The 15238-nt window shown below is 36.3% G+C and overlaps 1 protein-coding gene across 1 annotated transcript; it reads left to right on the forward strand.

The window, feature by feature from the left end:
- The first annotated feature begins 530 nt into the window (after positions 1 to 530).
- On the forward strand, positions 531 to 14619 carry neto2a (neuropilin (NRP) and tolloid (TLL)-like 2a). The gene is made up of 9 exons (XM_088939000.1): positions 531 to 1085; positions 5477 to 5533; positions 6073 to 6213; positions 7691 to 7939; positions 8572 to 8616; positions 8707 to 8834; positions 9624 to 9852; positions 13099 to 13212; positions 13531 to 14619. Exons 1-9 carry the CDS (start codon positions 1076 to 1078, stop codon positions 14115 to 14117), a joined length of 1560 nt encoding a protein of 519 aa, XP_088795126.1. The 5' UTR covers positions 531 to 1075; the 3' UTR covers positions 14118 to 14619.
- The last annotated feature ends 619 nt before the right edge of the window (positions 14620 to 15238 follow it).

The following is a 15238-nucleotide window of genomic DNA, read 5'->3' on the forward strand; positions in this document are numbered from 1 at the left end:
TGAGTTAACATAGTTTTAGTTATTATAAAGCATTTTTGGATATAATATACATTGTACATGGTGTACAATTTACGATACAATGTACCTTGAGATGTCAAAATTTTGTTAGGTACACGAAAATGTATACAAAAGCTTTTTATATATTGTATAATTTGGTGTTTCACAGTTCATAGCTTTTTATAGAAAAATATTTAAGTGCATCTTAAGCAGTTTTGCCTGGGCATGGTTTGAGAAGTGATGTCTTTCAAACCGCAGAATCGTAAATCAATAGGGAATTGGGACGTTTCCTTGTTAGTATATTTTTCTGTCTGCGTCTTTAAACTTCATTTTTTAAAAACGGCTTTGCTACAGTAGCTACTTATGCATCTGTTCAGCTGCGATAAATGAAACACCATATGCAACGTTATAAAACATTATTTCCCGGACAAATGTACATGAGTACACTTTGGGCAGACTGCTCAAACGTTCAACACACGTGTGAAGGCAAAACAGTCCAGGAACTGAAAACCAGTGTCTTCCACACAGAAGAACATACTGACGTGGAGACTCTGCTACTTATTTGCCTTTTTTTCCTCATAGCACAATCCCATAGTACAGGGGGAGTGTGCCTGCAGTTGGATTGTTCACTCGGTGAGGGGGTGCATGCGTACAAGCTGCTCATTCAGGCAAACAGCGCCCAGATCTTAAATGAGCTTCATTTATTTCCAACATTTCATTTCTGCCGGGAGAACCAAGCGTACTCGCTATTGTTTGTCCGTCTTCTCTCTGTCTTTGACGGACTTTTCGCTTTCTTTTCAACTGGAGTATTGAATGCCTTTGGAAATATCCAATACCTATCTTAATGGGATTAAGGACTGGGCACCACGCATTTTGGGAGGGTGTTGAAGCTCCTGGGGTGGTTTCCAGAGGGAATTCCTATTAGTCTCTCTTTGCATGGGGCGATGGGATTAAAGCGATTGAAGAAGTTTGGATTGTGTACGAGTGACTCTACGCTTTGGTTTCACAAAATGGAAAAGCAAGGCTACTCCGAAAACTAAAGAAAAAGAGAACATACAGAATTAATCAAAGAGGGGAAATGCACGGAGGTAAGTTTGGTGAAAGAACAGAGAATTTCAATGGCTCTGTTCTCTGTTGAATACAAAGGGTTTATTGACGACCAGGCGCTTCGTATATAATAGTACGATAAAATACACATTTTTGCCTGTTTTTGTGTTGTATCGTTTAATATAAATCAAAATGTTATTGTTTTAACAAAACAAAACATGAATTACACTAATTGATGGAGATAGTATTTAACTGAAAGTATAATTTTAATTACTAAATGGTTAAGTTAGCCTGCACTTAGAAACCGCTTTTTGTTCTTCGAACTCAGAATAACATCGCCATCTTCAGGACAAACACAAGGTGGCATTTCGAATTTCAACTATACAGTTTTTAAATTAAAGAATTTCATGACTTTCAAAAGACTGCGTCGAAATCTAAATTATTCAATACCAACCAAGTAAAACAATTTCCAGGTAGAACCGGTCGTTTCGTAGCCCGTTTCAATATTTAATCTCCTGAATACATTTTTGCCATTAGAAATATGCATACTTTTTGGTTTATGTGGTTGTATTGTTTTACGGAAGAATATATCCTATCCAGATGATTAAAAAGGCAAAGTAAAAAGTGTAGATAGATTATTCACACTTCTTAAAACCTGCCGCTATTCATAGAAGGTGCTGAAGTGACAGCTCCCGATTTGTAGTGTCACATCTGGAAAAGGAATCCCCATCTTACAACTCCTTCCAGCCCCGGAGCGCCTTGTTTGTCAGATATATTTATTGTTTCTACCTACAGTACTACATTCCAGTTGTCAAAAATCACGAAAATTAAGATGAAGCCTGCGTCTACACTGAAATTAATTTTACACAAACTCAAATCCGTCATCAAATAACTGAAGATTGTACCACTAATTTAAAAGTGTTGGTTTGTGCAACCGACAAGATCAGCATAGCACCGATAGCTATTTTGACTGCTGTCAGAAAAACATGAAAAGGTCATTTGTTACCTTGTTAACAAAAGACACACCTACTCGGTGACGCTAGAAAAATACAGTACTTCTAAGTAATCTCTGTTGGATACAGATTTGGAATCACAATTCTATAATTGACCTTAAACCTACGGCAGAAATGTAGTTATAAGGTCGAACTTAAGCGTCGCCCAGACTTAACACGACTAAAACTGTATTGTTGTTTTCTAATACAAGTAAACGTTTTCGAAATTTGTGTAAATTGGCTTCTATTTCTATTCATTTTTATGTTAAGTTATTTTTCAAGTACTGTACGTTATGGGTGTTGGGTTCAATGTTTATCTATTTTTGCTTAAAGATCTTTCATCATTTCAAATACGTTGCGGGTGGTTGCATTACACGGAAAGGGAAGGTGGTATAAAAACTATTTTATAGTATACCATTCTTCATTTGAAAGGACTATCTGATAGCAGTACTATCACACCACCACTATAAAGATTTTTTTGAATAACCTCCAGAGTGAAGGAGTACAGTTGGGATTCTGCAATTATTATTTCAGGAAAGGTTGCTAATGTGGGCCTGTGTAAATCATGACATTGATCCAAAAAAGATCAACTGACTGCACTAAATCTACGGATTACAGTGTTTTGCTAGTTGGCTTTCTACAAAAAGCTAGCTTTTTATTTAAAATAAATTAATAAAAAGTAATTAGCATCCCTTCAAGCAGAAATATATTTCACTTTTTTAATATTAGAAAAGCTTTCACTTTTTATTTTACTACTGCTCCACCAAGAAGAGTTGTAACATGTCATCCAATGCTATTTATGTTTTGAATATTCTAAATTTGTACTTGAGTTTTTTTCCCCTCGTTGTCTGCAAGATCACATGCTTTATTTGTTGCAATGGTATTATTATTCACAGTCGCGGGTTTACTCTTTTTAGGCTTGTGTAAGGTATGAATTCTGATGGGTATTTGAACACAATGACACTATTATTAATAGTTTTGAAAGAAATGCGTTCTTTGACAAAAGTGCTGATGCAGTTCTTCAAGCTGATATATTGTTGCATATTGCAACCGAATGATTTATTGCATGAACATTAACACCGCAGAGAAGAAAATGAGTTTGGTATCCCCAAATACCAGAAAATTTAGTCTATGACATAATGATACTTAATATGATGTCTTTAATATGTCGATTTTCAGCAATCAGTACATTTCTGGGGAAAAATATGAAGATATACTTACTGTATGAATTGTGCAAATAACGTTTTAATCCTTTTTAATTAAAGACGTTTCTTGTTTTAGAAGCTCGGAAAGAATGACGCCATCATTTTTAATTTTTTTCTAACTCAAAGAAAATACAATATGTTGTGCTACTTTCCTTAGAAACGTTAGATGTTTCCTAATACGAAAACCAAAACTGTAATGTCTCTATAGGTATTTTTTTATCTCAAAAAGATATTCTACTTTTACTAATAAAGTGAACAGGGGCTTAATCAACACCTGTACATAATGGTATTAGTAGTGTAGTGACAGCGTATGTACATATATCATGCTTTTAGACAAGTATTAGATTAATTATTTTCAGCGCATACTGTCAGTCGTGCTCATTCTAATATTCAGCGTAGTTAATTGGACCCATAAATTATTATCTAAAATCATAATTCTATCTTAAACTGTCTCCTAAGTGTAGTGGATACAATATTGATGCAGAACGGCTGCAGACATAGTAGTGCATTTGCAGAGAGACCCCCCCCCCAGAACCTTTTTACAACAGAATTTTACATAATAACGTAAGAAAGGTTATAGCTCCTTTGGTAGTTATTGACTACCCAACTACCATAGTTATTCCATATTCTAACATCCCTTCACGTATTTCTTACAATTTCTGAATGAAGGTAAATTTTAATATTTATCTTCTATAGAACAGTTGCATATTAAAATCTCGTACTCATTTCCTTCAATAATGTTTGGTGTATTTGCGTTTTGTCATATTCACGTAATCTCACTCTGTTTTGAGTTGAGTGATGTAAACAATACTGTCTATATAAAGCCCTTTTGGATGAGTTGGGTTATTGGATAAAAACTGTGTTAAAAATTGAAATTAGAGTTAGCATGGTGTTAATAGTGATGCTGTATTTCTCCTGCCCGGTTGTAATTGGACTACTACAAGCCTACAAGATTAATCTTATCTGTTCCAGTGTCATCTTTATCAAGTGAATGGATTAGATGCATTGCTGCTCCTTGATAACCGGGAAAATCCAAGAGCAGTTTCATTCCTTCAGCATATTTTCCTTGTTAAAAGGCTGAGGATGTTCAGTTTTCAATTTCAGATTGTGCTGCCACCTGCTGCCCGACGTGCCCCGTTATTACACTTCGAACGTGTAAGCCGAAATTGAAGTAGCCAAGTGAAAATATATCGCATAGTTCTTCTGTTTGGAGGTCTAGAAACATTTCTTAAAACGTTTGCATTCTTTATTTTTCAAATGGAAGATAAAGTTAACATAGAAACATTTTTTCAGAGTTATCTGTTGTCGCGAACATAATGAAGTTTGCCTTTTTTCATTCAGTTGATTGCTTTTGTCGCACAAGATATTACAGTTTTGTATTGTATTGCGAATATTACTAGTACTAAAAGTATAGATAATTATTAGGTTCTCAAAGGTTAGCAATGTTACCTGAAAAAGGGAATTTCAGAAATGACCAAAATGTGTTAATTATTTGTCACAGTCAGTGAATGCCTTCGGATTTACATACAAGCCCTTATGAGGGTTTAATCGCGTTCTCCATTTTTCCACTGGTTCTGTACTTTACTATGATTTGCCGTGATCTGAATGATGCTAGCATTATCTCTCCATCCTTATCTACCATTATTTAATAGTGCTTCGTTTCATTTTACTTTGGTTCAAACATAGCACGCCAAGGTAAATTTGTTTGCGCCTTTATTTATTAAGCTTTTCATTGTAAGAAATTTAATTGAAATCATATTTTGTAAGGGAAAAAGTCCAGTTTTCCAAGTTGAAGTCCTTAGAAGATTCAAAGTGTTTATTTTGGTAGAGGTTCCACCTTTTTTACTGGAGGGAGTCTGCTGTTCTCGTGATAAAGGAAAAGCAGCTGGAAAATTACACAGTTTATATAATTCAGTACACAATTTCAAAATATTGAATTGTTTGTATTAGCTGAAACATTTTTAAAAGACAGTTTGAATACAGATTTTACCTTACTACCTTATGGTGATTTTTCATTAATATATTATAGAACGGACAATGGCCATATCTTTTAAACTTGTACATACAGAAAGTGGCCATTGCTATTCAGGAGAATGTTTTCCAGTAACACTGTGGAATCTTCTGTAGTATGACTAGTGATTTTTTTTCATATGAATACAGTCCATGTATTTAACAACAGCAAACTAAATTTGTGAAGGTAAAATATGTAAATCTTTTTCTTATCATTTGTGACAGCCTTGGTTCTACTCGTTCTGATTGAAGAAGGATTTGCTTTGGCACAGAAAACAAAAGGTAGTTTTCTTTTTGTTATTAACATTACTTGTTTTGTTAGAATTTATTTGGTACTGCATTTATTTTGCACATTTTGGAGGGAGGTGGTGTTTCAGAAGGGTGCCTGAATAAATCACTGTAGAATCCAATGCTTGTGCATATCAGACAATATGAGATTACAGTATATCTGTCTGCAAGCATGTACAATTAAAAAGTCATTTACAACCATGAAACATCTACACAAATACTTTTAATCACATTTTTTTTTATTATTTTCCCTCTTTTTGCTGGTGTAGAAACTTGTTACATTAATACAGTACAGCATGTGTCTAATGATGAATATGTTTTCAGAATCTCACGTGGGCAATATTTTCATTGCTTGTCTTTAAGGCTTATGGCATGTACACAGCTTTCATTCTAAAGGAAACTTTATTGAATAAGCACAGTATGTGATATGTGAAGCAACATTATTCCAAGCTTATATTTACCATGTTATTTGCATATACAGTATATAATATATTTATGCATTCAAGTATTTTTTTTTATTCTGACTTCTTCAGAGGTCCAAAATGTCGGTGCGAAGCCTAAGACTTCAGCTCAGTGTGGACTATGGATTCGAAATCACAATGGAGGATTCTTTACCTCTCCTAACTACCCTAGCACCTACCCACCGAACAAGGAATGTGTTTACATTTTGGAAGGTATGTCAGATAGCTATTGTTCTGCCAAATTCTATAAGTCAGGCTTAGAGTCTTTAACTTTTTTAAGTCCTAAATTTGTTTCACAAGTGTCCGGGAAGACCTAGTTTTTAACATAAAGATGTTTATTGCTTTCTCTTACCCTTACTTTGTTAGGCATACTATCCAGAGCACCACATGTAACACAAGCTATATAGAAATGCAAATGCAGCATTCAGAATATTTATTTCGCCACTTAATAGATTTGCCACAGGAAGGGACAACAGTAACATAATACTAGCCTCAGTGCCATTCGCATGATTCATCATTCACTGTACTGTAAATAAGATTCATTCAATAAATAAGATGATTTAATATAAAGGGTCTTAGGTTGTCTCATGCAGTGTGATCCATGGGTTATGCTATTAAAGGCGGATCATACATCTTTGAGAATTCTCCTCACTCAATAGTTGTCAGTTCAGATGAGAACTATCATATGTAAAACTGAGAAAATTCTGACATGCAACGACAGCATTGATGATTGAACATGGCAATCATGCTCTTTGTTTTGTAGTTTATAATGCTGTCTGGTTGTAGCAGATCTGCAGATGTTTCTGTCAGGCATATCCATCAGTTGGTCAGACCATACTGTCTTCAGCATGTTTACCTCAGGTATAGCAGGGAAAAGACTACATTTAGTTTCCCCTGCAGAAGAAAAAGAGTATGACTTCATCAAGACTCTTGCTTTCATTTTTTTATTTTTGTAATGTCCGTGAGCTATTTGAATAAACTAATCAACCCTCTTGCCAAGGAAACACTTTTCCAATTTTTATGAATTTGCTTTGCAATGATTTTCACAACTTAACAAGGACAGTAATGTTAAGGAAAGGATAGTTTTTTTTTTCTTTCACCAGTTCTGTAGAAAGGAAACAGCTGAATGCTTTTCGAAGTTCAAAGCTGAAGGCCAGATCTGACCTTTGCTCCTGTCTTGGCCTCTCATTAAAATATTCTCTGGGCTTGATGCTTGTGAGGCATTTCCTAAATCCATGTAATCCATTTGTCTTAACAAGGAGATCGCCATGATATTGTCTTTCTTTCTACATTTTCTTTGATTTTGAAGAAGCTGTATTTTTAATGACTAATAGATCTTGCTGCTTATAATATCTGGTACTAATATGTCCTTGTCGCCTCAACCTGCCTCATGCTATTTAAACTCTGTGGAGGAGAAAAAAATTAAAATGTTGCATCAATAAAAAGACTGAGAACTGTAAGTATAATATAGAATAAGATGGATTGACACATTTGGATTCAATTGAATTAAAATCATTTAAATTTTACAAGAATCCAACTATGAAGGATATCGTTGTATGCATGTCCAGAAACGAGCTCAGCGGGACTCCAAGTCCTTTGGATTTTAAGGTAGAAGATTACTGAGGTGTGACACTGATGAACACCAATTTTTATATCATTGTTTTGTTTTGTTTTTTGTTCCGTTGGGCAGCTGATCCACGTCAAAGAATCGAGTTGACCTTTGATGAACCCTATTATATTGAGCCTTCTTTTGAGTGCCGCTTTGACCATCTGGAAGTTCGGGATGGTCCTTTTGGTTTCTCTCCCCTCATTGACCGATACTGTGGCTCCAAAAGTCCTGGTGTGATTACGTCAACAGGCAGGTTCATGTGGATAAAATTCACTACCGACGAGGAGTTGGAAGGCCTGGGCTTTCGGATCAAATATGCATTTATACCAGGTACAAGGTCATCTTCAGGGCTGGAGTCTTCACCATTTTCCTTGTTTTGAGCAGTGTAATATTTTTACCTCAGCTGTAAGGCTTTGAGACCGGTGGTGTCACAGACTGCAGCTATGCGAATACCTTAACGGAAGTAAACACCAATGGATCTTAGCGTGCTTCTAATACCAATATTATTGAAGATTTTCTGAGATAACTGTGAAAGAAATTCTCCTTGAAATATAGTTTGGTTTACTTTTTCTTAATGATGATGTTTCTTGTGGTTTCAGATTTTTTTCATCAGTTTTATCCAGTGTGTCTTTAAGTATTGTACCAATGACAGAAGACTTTTTAAGATGAGGTACACAAAATACATAGATGCATAGACCTTAAGAGACACTTATATGGATTGATTTTTGCCATTCTGATCTTGCATTTATATAAAATATAATGTATTTTATTTAAACTGCCAGCATGCATGTTTGAGGTCCCTCATGATTTTTTTTCACAGTACTGAATATGCAAACCTGTTCAAGTTCAGGACACCCTATCTACTGTACTTGTGCTGCTAACACAAAAATCACAGTGGCTTTGCTTTGTGTTTATTTCTTTTTTCTATATTAACAACTTTTTCTCTCCTTCTTTCACTGTAGATCCAGATTTCCATTATGTGGGAGGAATCTTAAATCCAATTCCAGGTTGGGTCTTCAATATTTTAGTACTTTCTGTCATTAAACTTTAAGCCATTCTTTGTTCTGGCACTGGCTACAGGCTGTCTGTTTCTCCAGATTGCCAGTTCGAGCTCACTGGCGCTGATGGACTCATTCGCTCCAGTCAAGTTGAGCAGGATGAGAAAATAAAGCCAGGCCAAGCTGTTGACTGCATTTGGACAGTACGAGCCCCCCCAAAATCAAAGGTGTGTATGGAGCCAAAGGTTATAAAGAGTACACTCGGTCTTCACCAAGGAGATATTTTTGTATGTTACTGCAAAATGCATTTGAAATGTAGTAGCAGGTTCAGTTTTGGATTTCAGTAATCCTATCTAAGGGACATATGAAAATGTTATCGTTTGCTTTATTTTTTATTTTGCATGGTTTTGGCTCAGAGGAAACTTAATTTCTTAAATAGCATTAAACATTTACTTCTGTATATCTTTAGGTTGTTTCAACGAGAAAGCTTTGGCTACCAACACAACAGGAATGTTTAGATTTGTAACTCACCAGTTCAGCAGGGGAGGAGAAATACATTTCCAATGAATGTTAAATTGTTACAATAAGTAAGCAGCTGTAGGAACCTATTAAGATTTACGACAGAAGTGAAATGATAGCCAACCTTAATCAATCAAATAATGGACACTGTAGTCTCAAATTAAGTACTGTGCTTTATTTTCTTTCTTCTTCCATTGTGTGTTTTTTAAAATAATTATTTTGGCAAAAGGTTCTCTCCAAACTGTGCTGTTCTGATGTTCTGAATCTCGCAATTGTGCAGTGCTCAGGGATTTCAGTTCCATCTAAATGATGAAACTGCTCTCGTTTCATACCACCCTTTCAGACTTACATACTTGTGTTTGTACCCTAAAAATATAATCATCATTTAGCCTGTTTTAAATGCCACAGTTAGCAGTAGAGTTCTTGACTTGAATCTGATGCGATGGCAGTGTGTCATTCCAGAGCAGCCATTTAAAGTCATGTCATAACCCTCACAGATTTACCTGAGGTTTCTTGATTACCAAATGGAGAACTCCAATGAGTGCAAGAAGAATTTTGTGGCTGTTTACGATGGAAGCAGTGCCATAGAAAACCTGAAGGCCAAGTTCTGCAGCACGGTTGCCAACGACATCATGCTGGAGACGGGGGTCGGGGTGGTGCGCATGTGGGCCGATGAGACCAGTCGCCTCAGCCGCTTCCGAATGCTCTTCACTTCCTTCATCGACCGTAAGCAGCAGTCATCTTCCATGTTTTCCATCCTTTTTGTCTTTGACAGCACAACACCCGTTTTTTCTAGAAACGTCTACACTACCGATTCATTTGGTGAGAAAAATGAACAATGTTCAATTAAGATTGATGACGTAAAGATGGATGAAACCACGAAGGTTCAATGGAAACAGATGTGCACTATCATTAAGGGTTAATACATGCTTTTCCTATGCAGTATTGAAGAAAGTAGGACAGTTTTATTTGAAATAGCTCCTAAGATTGAAATCTTAATCACATGCTGCATATCTTTGGGAACTGGGTTGCATACACTGGGGAGAGCTGAACCCAATAAAATAAAAAAAATAGCAATTGGAATTCAGCGTGCTGGCTGTAAATTACAAATATTGGAATCTGTAGCCTCCTTCTTCTTTTCTTTCAGACTGAAATATGATGATGTGTTCTTTAGCCTTCATACTTCATTCTGTTTCGTTGGTTGAGTCAATACCTTTATGGGATTTGTAATGTAATTTTAGGATTTATGATTAAAATGTTAATTTGTAGCTCTGCTAGCTGCCAAGGACACCCTGATGGTGTATTTATATACAGGTTAATACTGCCGCATAACAAAAGGCCTAGAAGACAAGGCAATATATTAATTTTTTTCCTTGTTTTGTTTGGATTTATTTTTATTTCATTGGACTTGGAATCCCTGATGTTATACTACCATCCACTTCTCATTAGAAAATAAAAAGTTAATTACAGCAGTTGCTTACATGCGCCTGGCATTGAAAAGCCAATTATTTCTCTCCCTGACTTTAATTACAGAGTAAAATGATAACAAGTGCTCATTATGGGTGTTGGTGAATAATACCTTTTTCCTAATAACATGAGGTTTCTAATGAAAGCTGTGGAGCTACTTGTTGAAGACAGGAAACTAATTTTAGGTCTCCTGGTACCCCATGTAACATTTAATAGGAATATCACTGATGAAATACAGTATATACAGGTAGAAATATATGCGACTGATTCTAAAGGCTTCCAGTAATACTCAGAATCGATTTAAATATATCATTACAAGAACTGAACATGAATCATTTGACTTAAGGGAGAGGTTAAATTAAATAAAAAACTTTCTCCTTCCTGCTGGCTCATTGTAGGTTATTTGGGAATAGTCCACCTATAGCACAAAGCACCTACTAAAGGGTTTTATATGGTAAATCAATTTAATATAGTGTAACACATACGGCCTCCATTGCTTGCAAGAGCTGGCTTACCAGAGCGGTGACGTCACCGCCCTTCCCTGTGAATAGCAGGGACCCCAGCCGCCGGGCTGCCGGGAGATTTCCCTTTGGCTCAAGAGGATGGGTCCCTGTTGAGTGACGCCGGAGACCCAGGTTCGAGTCCCTGACGGTGGGGGGCCGACCTGATGTGGCAGCGGCGAGGGCGCATACCCACGTGAACCCCGAAGCATTACAATATATTTATATGTATATTTATACTGTATTCATAATTAGACTTTTTCAAGATATAAGCTAACAGTTTTTGTATAAACTCTACTCACAGATATTTAATCTGTGGTGTTTGGTTTAAATACCTTGTTACAGAATACAAAATAAAACGTGTGGTCTTGAAGTATCCCACTGGCTCAAAGAACTGCAGTATGAAAGGAAAGGAATATTAAGAACTGTCATAAAGATGTAATAGAAACAACAATTATGTGAGACAACATTGTACAACATTATATAGTATTTTCAAGGAACCAGGTACAGAGCAATCCAAAAAATATATAGCCATTGCCACAAATGGACTGACTTGAAAAAATAATCACTGTCCTTCAGTATTCTTCTACCCATAGAATACTGAAAGTTATTTCACAATGGTACTTTATTCTGAGTAATGAGTAAAATGTATTAGTCTATAAAGATACAAGAAAGCAGGCTACATGGTAAAATGAAGGCCATTCTCACACTCATAGAACAGGGCCTCTTGCTGCACTGCTGTCTTCCCATTGCTTAATTTGAAGTACCTGCCTATCCACAATCCGTATCCTTGCTTGCCTTAATTTCCTTGATAATAACATCTTCAGACAGGGCATCTTTAAACTGCAAAGTGTTCATGGTCAGTCTTTGCTCACAAAATAATGGTTTAGTGTTGCCTTGAAAAAGTAGGTGTCTGCTGTGGTAATTTATTTAGTTAAAATCTCCAGACTCTTTTGTCTTCATATTTGATATTGAAAACCTGCCTTTACACAGTGAAAAAATAATTTGTTCTGTCTTATCCATTGTCACTTTAACCATGTTAAGGCCTAAAGAATAGATCAATATACTTTATATGTTGGAAGATATTGTGCGTATTGATTTTTTACCTTTCTGATTTATGGGTTATTATTATTATGAATTTCCAAATTCATCCTTCAATTATTACAAGATAATAAATAATGCTTGCACTTTCTTTGCTTTTCTTGGACATTTCTATCTGTTTTTGCCTTTCTGGTCATTTTTGCTGTTTTTTCTCCCTAAAATAATATAACATTTTTTTCTTTTTTTTTTAAATTCACTTTATTAGACATTTGTAAAATATGTCATCTTAAAATACCCATTGGAAATCATTTCTATTTAGCCAAAAAGACAATGAGATACTTCCAAATGTTCTAAAGATTAATAAAGTTCAATATGTGTCTGGAAAGAGTGTAAAATCTAGGAGCTGCAATCAACATGTCGTAGCCTGGTGTTAAGCAGGTTCAGAAGCTACATTGTGAGCCTTCATTCAACTGTCAGAACAGTTTAGGACTTCAGTGCAGGAAGTGTTGTCAGTCTGCACCTTAATACAATCTACATGATGGACTGATGTCCTGCTCAGCCATGTGTAGTTAGGATCTGATGGGTAGCATGTAGGTTAGATCTTCCACTTATAAGGAATTCTGTGATGCATGAAAATGTCTGTTGAGGCCTTAGTTCAGATTTCTAAAATTCATTTTATTTCCTGACTTCAGCCACATTCAATTATCTTCCTCTATCCAGTCTCATGACCTTCATTCTAAGAAGGTTGTTTGACAACCTTTGAACCTTGTCATCCATGTATCCTAGTTTGCAGCTAACCAGAATGTTGCTGCCGACACACTGCACTGCACTACACTCAATTTTGGTATTATTTACCTTTTTATAAATCGACCGTGAACATCTGCTGGCTGTGTGAAAAAAAATGAGGTGCCAAAAAACGCTTTTGAGCCAGTGCTAATTTTTATGTCTTTGTGCTCTCTTTCAGCTCCTTGTTCCAGCAATATGTTTTTCTGCCACAGCAACATGTGCATCAATAATTCTCTAGTTTGCAATGGAATTCAAAACTGTGTTTATCCCTGGGATGAAAACTACTGCAAGGGTTAGTTTTCTAGTAAAACTGTTATACACTCCCAAAACACAATGTGACAGCATTGGCCACTGTAAAACACTGTAAAACACTCTAGTATTAGCATTCCAAAACAGCCATTAAGATTATGTGAGTTATAATACACAGTCTCTTTGGATCACAGATACAACAGCAATTTTAGTCAAGCGAGTCAGAGACGTATTGTATTTATTTATTTTATTTATTTCCCAATGAGGAAGCCATTTGTTGAAGCATTGCTTTTGGCAACCCTCATTTCGTTCATAATAATATCATGATTCAAATGATATGATCTTGACGTTTTTTTTCTAGAGAAAAAGTCCAGCAGCCTGTTTCACCAGATCACAAAAACCCACGGCACCATCATCGGTGTGTCATCTGGTATTGTCCTGGTGCTGCTGATCGTTTCCATCTTGGTTCAGCTGAAGCAGCCTCGCAAGAAGGTGGTCGCTCGGAAGCCAATGTTCAACAAGGCGGGATTCCAAGAGGTGTTCGACCCACCTCATTACGAACTCTTTTCCCTGAGGGACAAAGAGATCTCCTCTGATCTGGCCGATCTGTCTGAGGAGCTCGAGAACTACCACAAGATGAGGAGGTCTTCCACTGCCTCACGATGCATCCACGATCACCACTGTGGATCCCAGCCCTCCAGCATCAAGCAGAGTCGTACCAATCTCAGCTCCATGGAGCTCCCTTACCGCAATGACTTCTCCCAACCCCAACCCATGAAGACCTTCAACAGCACCTTCAAGAAAAGCTGCTATGGCTACAAACAGACTCACGACTGTGCTGAACAAGTCATAGAAGACAGGGTGATGGAAGAGATTCCCTGTGAAATCTATGTCCGAGGCAGCAGAAATAATGATGCAGTACAGCGATCAATGTCTATTGACTTTTGAAAAGGAGAAATCTCTCAAGGAGATCAATACCTCTGCCTATTTATTTCTTTTTTTTCACTCACATGAATGAATTCTCATGTGCTGAACCAGCCTAATCTCTAGCCAGAACCACAAACTGCACTGTTCGCAAATCCTGATTGATCAGACTGGCTTTCGAATTTGAAAGCATCGTTTTGAAATCAATGGCAGTGGAATTATAATCATTTTAATTTATTTGTATGGGTTTATAATTTTCTTCTCTAAAAGGAAAGAAAACGTTTTGTCTCATGTCGTTGCTTGGCTTTTAATTGATGATTTTTGTGTTGGATAATTTAATGAAGAACTTAATAGCCATGTGTAATGATAATGTAAATAAGGCTACTGCCATTATTAATCTATATGTCGAAGTCACTTCCTTCGGATACTTGCTTGAACTACATTAAAAGCAGCCCATTAGACGTTATGGAAATTTTTTTTTTAAGTGCGGTGTTTTGTTTTGAATAAAAAATATCCTAACTTACCTGACAGTCTGTCTTTGTAAGTTTATTAAATGTAGATTAGGGAATATAACATTCTGTTTTTCCGTATATTTGTTGATAAATTGTTGATTGAATATTTAACTATTTTAAACCTGGTAAGTTGTTAAATCATGCTCTAATGAGTAACTGTTTTTTTATAAGACTGTGCAGACTATTAAACATCAGCAGTAGGTAATACATAGCTGCATTAATAATCCGGTATTCTTGATAGAAGATTTTGAATGTGTCTTTTATTTTTGAAATGTCATGGATGCACCTATCCACACCCAACTTCTCCCAGTGTCCATTAATAACTTCACATTTGTATAGAGTTTTTTATCGCAAAGCACTTCACATCTACTGTAGGAGGGGTCCCACTTCATCTACCACTGAAATGCAGCATACACATGGGTAAATCCCATGACCAGCAGCGTGTACACAGCAGATCAGGTTGAGCAGTAAGAAATTCAGATGGACAAGAGATAGATAGGCAGGATTTTTGAAAGCCCATGATAATACCTCTACTCTACAGTGCCACTGAACAGTGCCATGGGATCTTGAATAACTACTCAGGATCTCAGTTTAAGGTCCTTATCACCACATAAAACCATCTGGAATTTCTGG

Source organism: Atractosteus spatula, chromosome 21 (genome assembly GCF_055471065.1).
Source record: "Atractosteus spatula isolate fAtrSpa1 chromosome 21, fAtrSpa1.hap1, whole genome shotgun sequence".
In the NCBI taxonomy this organism is placed as follows: Eukaryota; Metazoa; Chordata; class Actinopteri; order Semionotiformes; family Lepisosteidae; genus Atractosteus; species Atractosteus spatula.

What these genes read in the sequence shown, in the direction of transcription:
- neto2a (XM_088939000.1), top strand. An exon ending in GAGCCCCCCCAAAATCAAAG is followed by an intron (nt 8,835 to 9,623) that starts GTGTGTATGGAG and finishes TAACCCTCACAG; the next exon opens with ATTTACCTGAGGTTTCTTGA. An exon ending in GGATGAAAACTACTGCAAGG is followed by an intron (nt 13,213 to 13,530) that starts GTTAGTTTTCTA and finishes TTTTTTTTCTAG; the next exon opens with AGAAAAAGTCCAGCAGCCTG.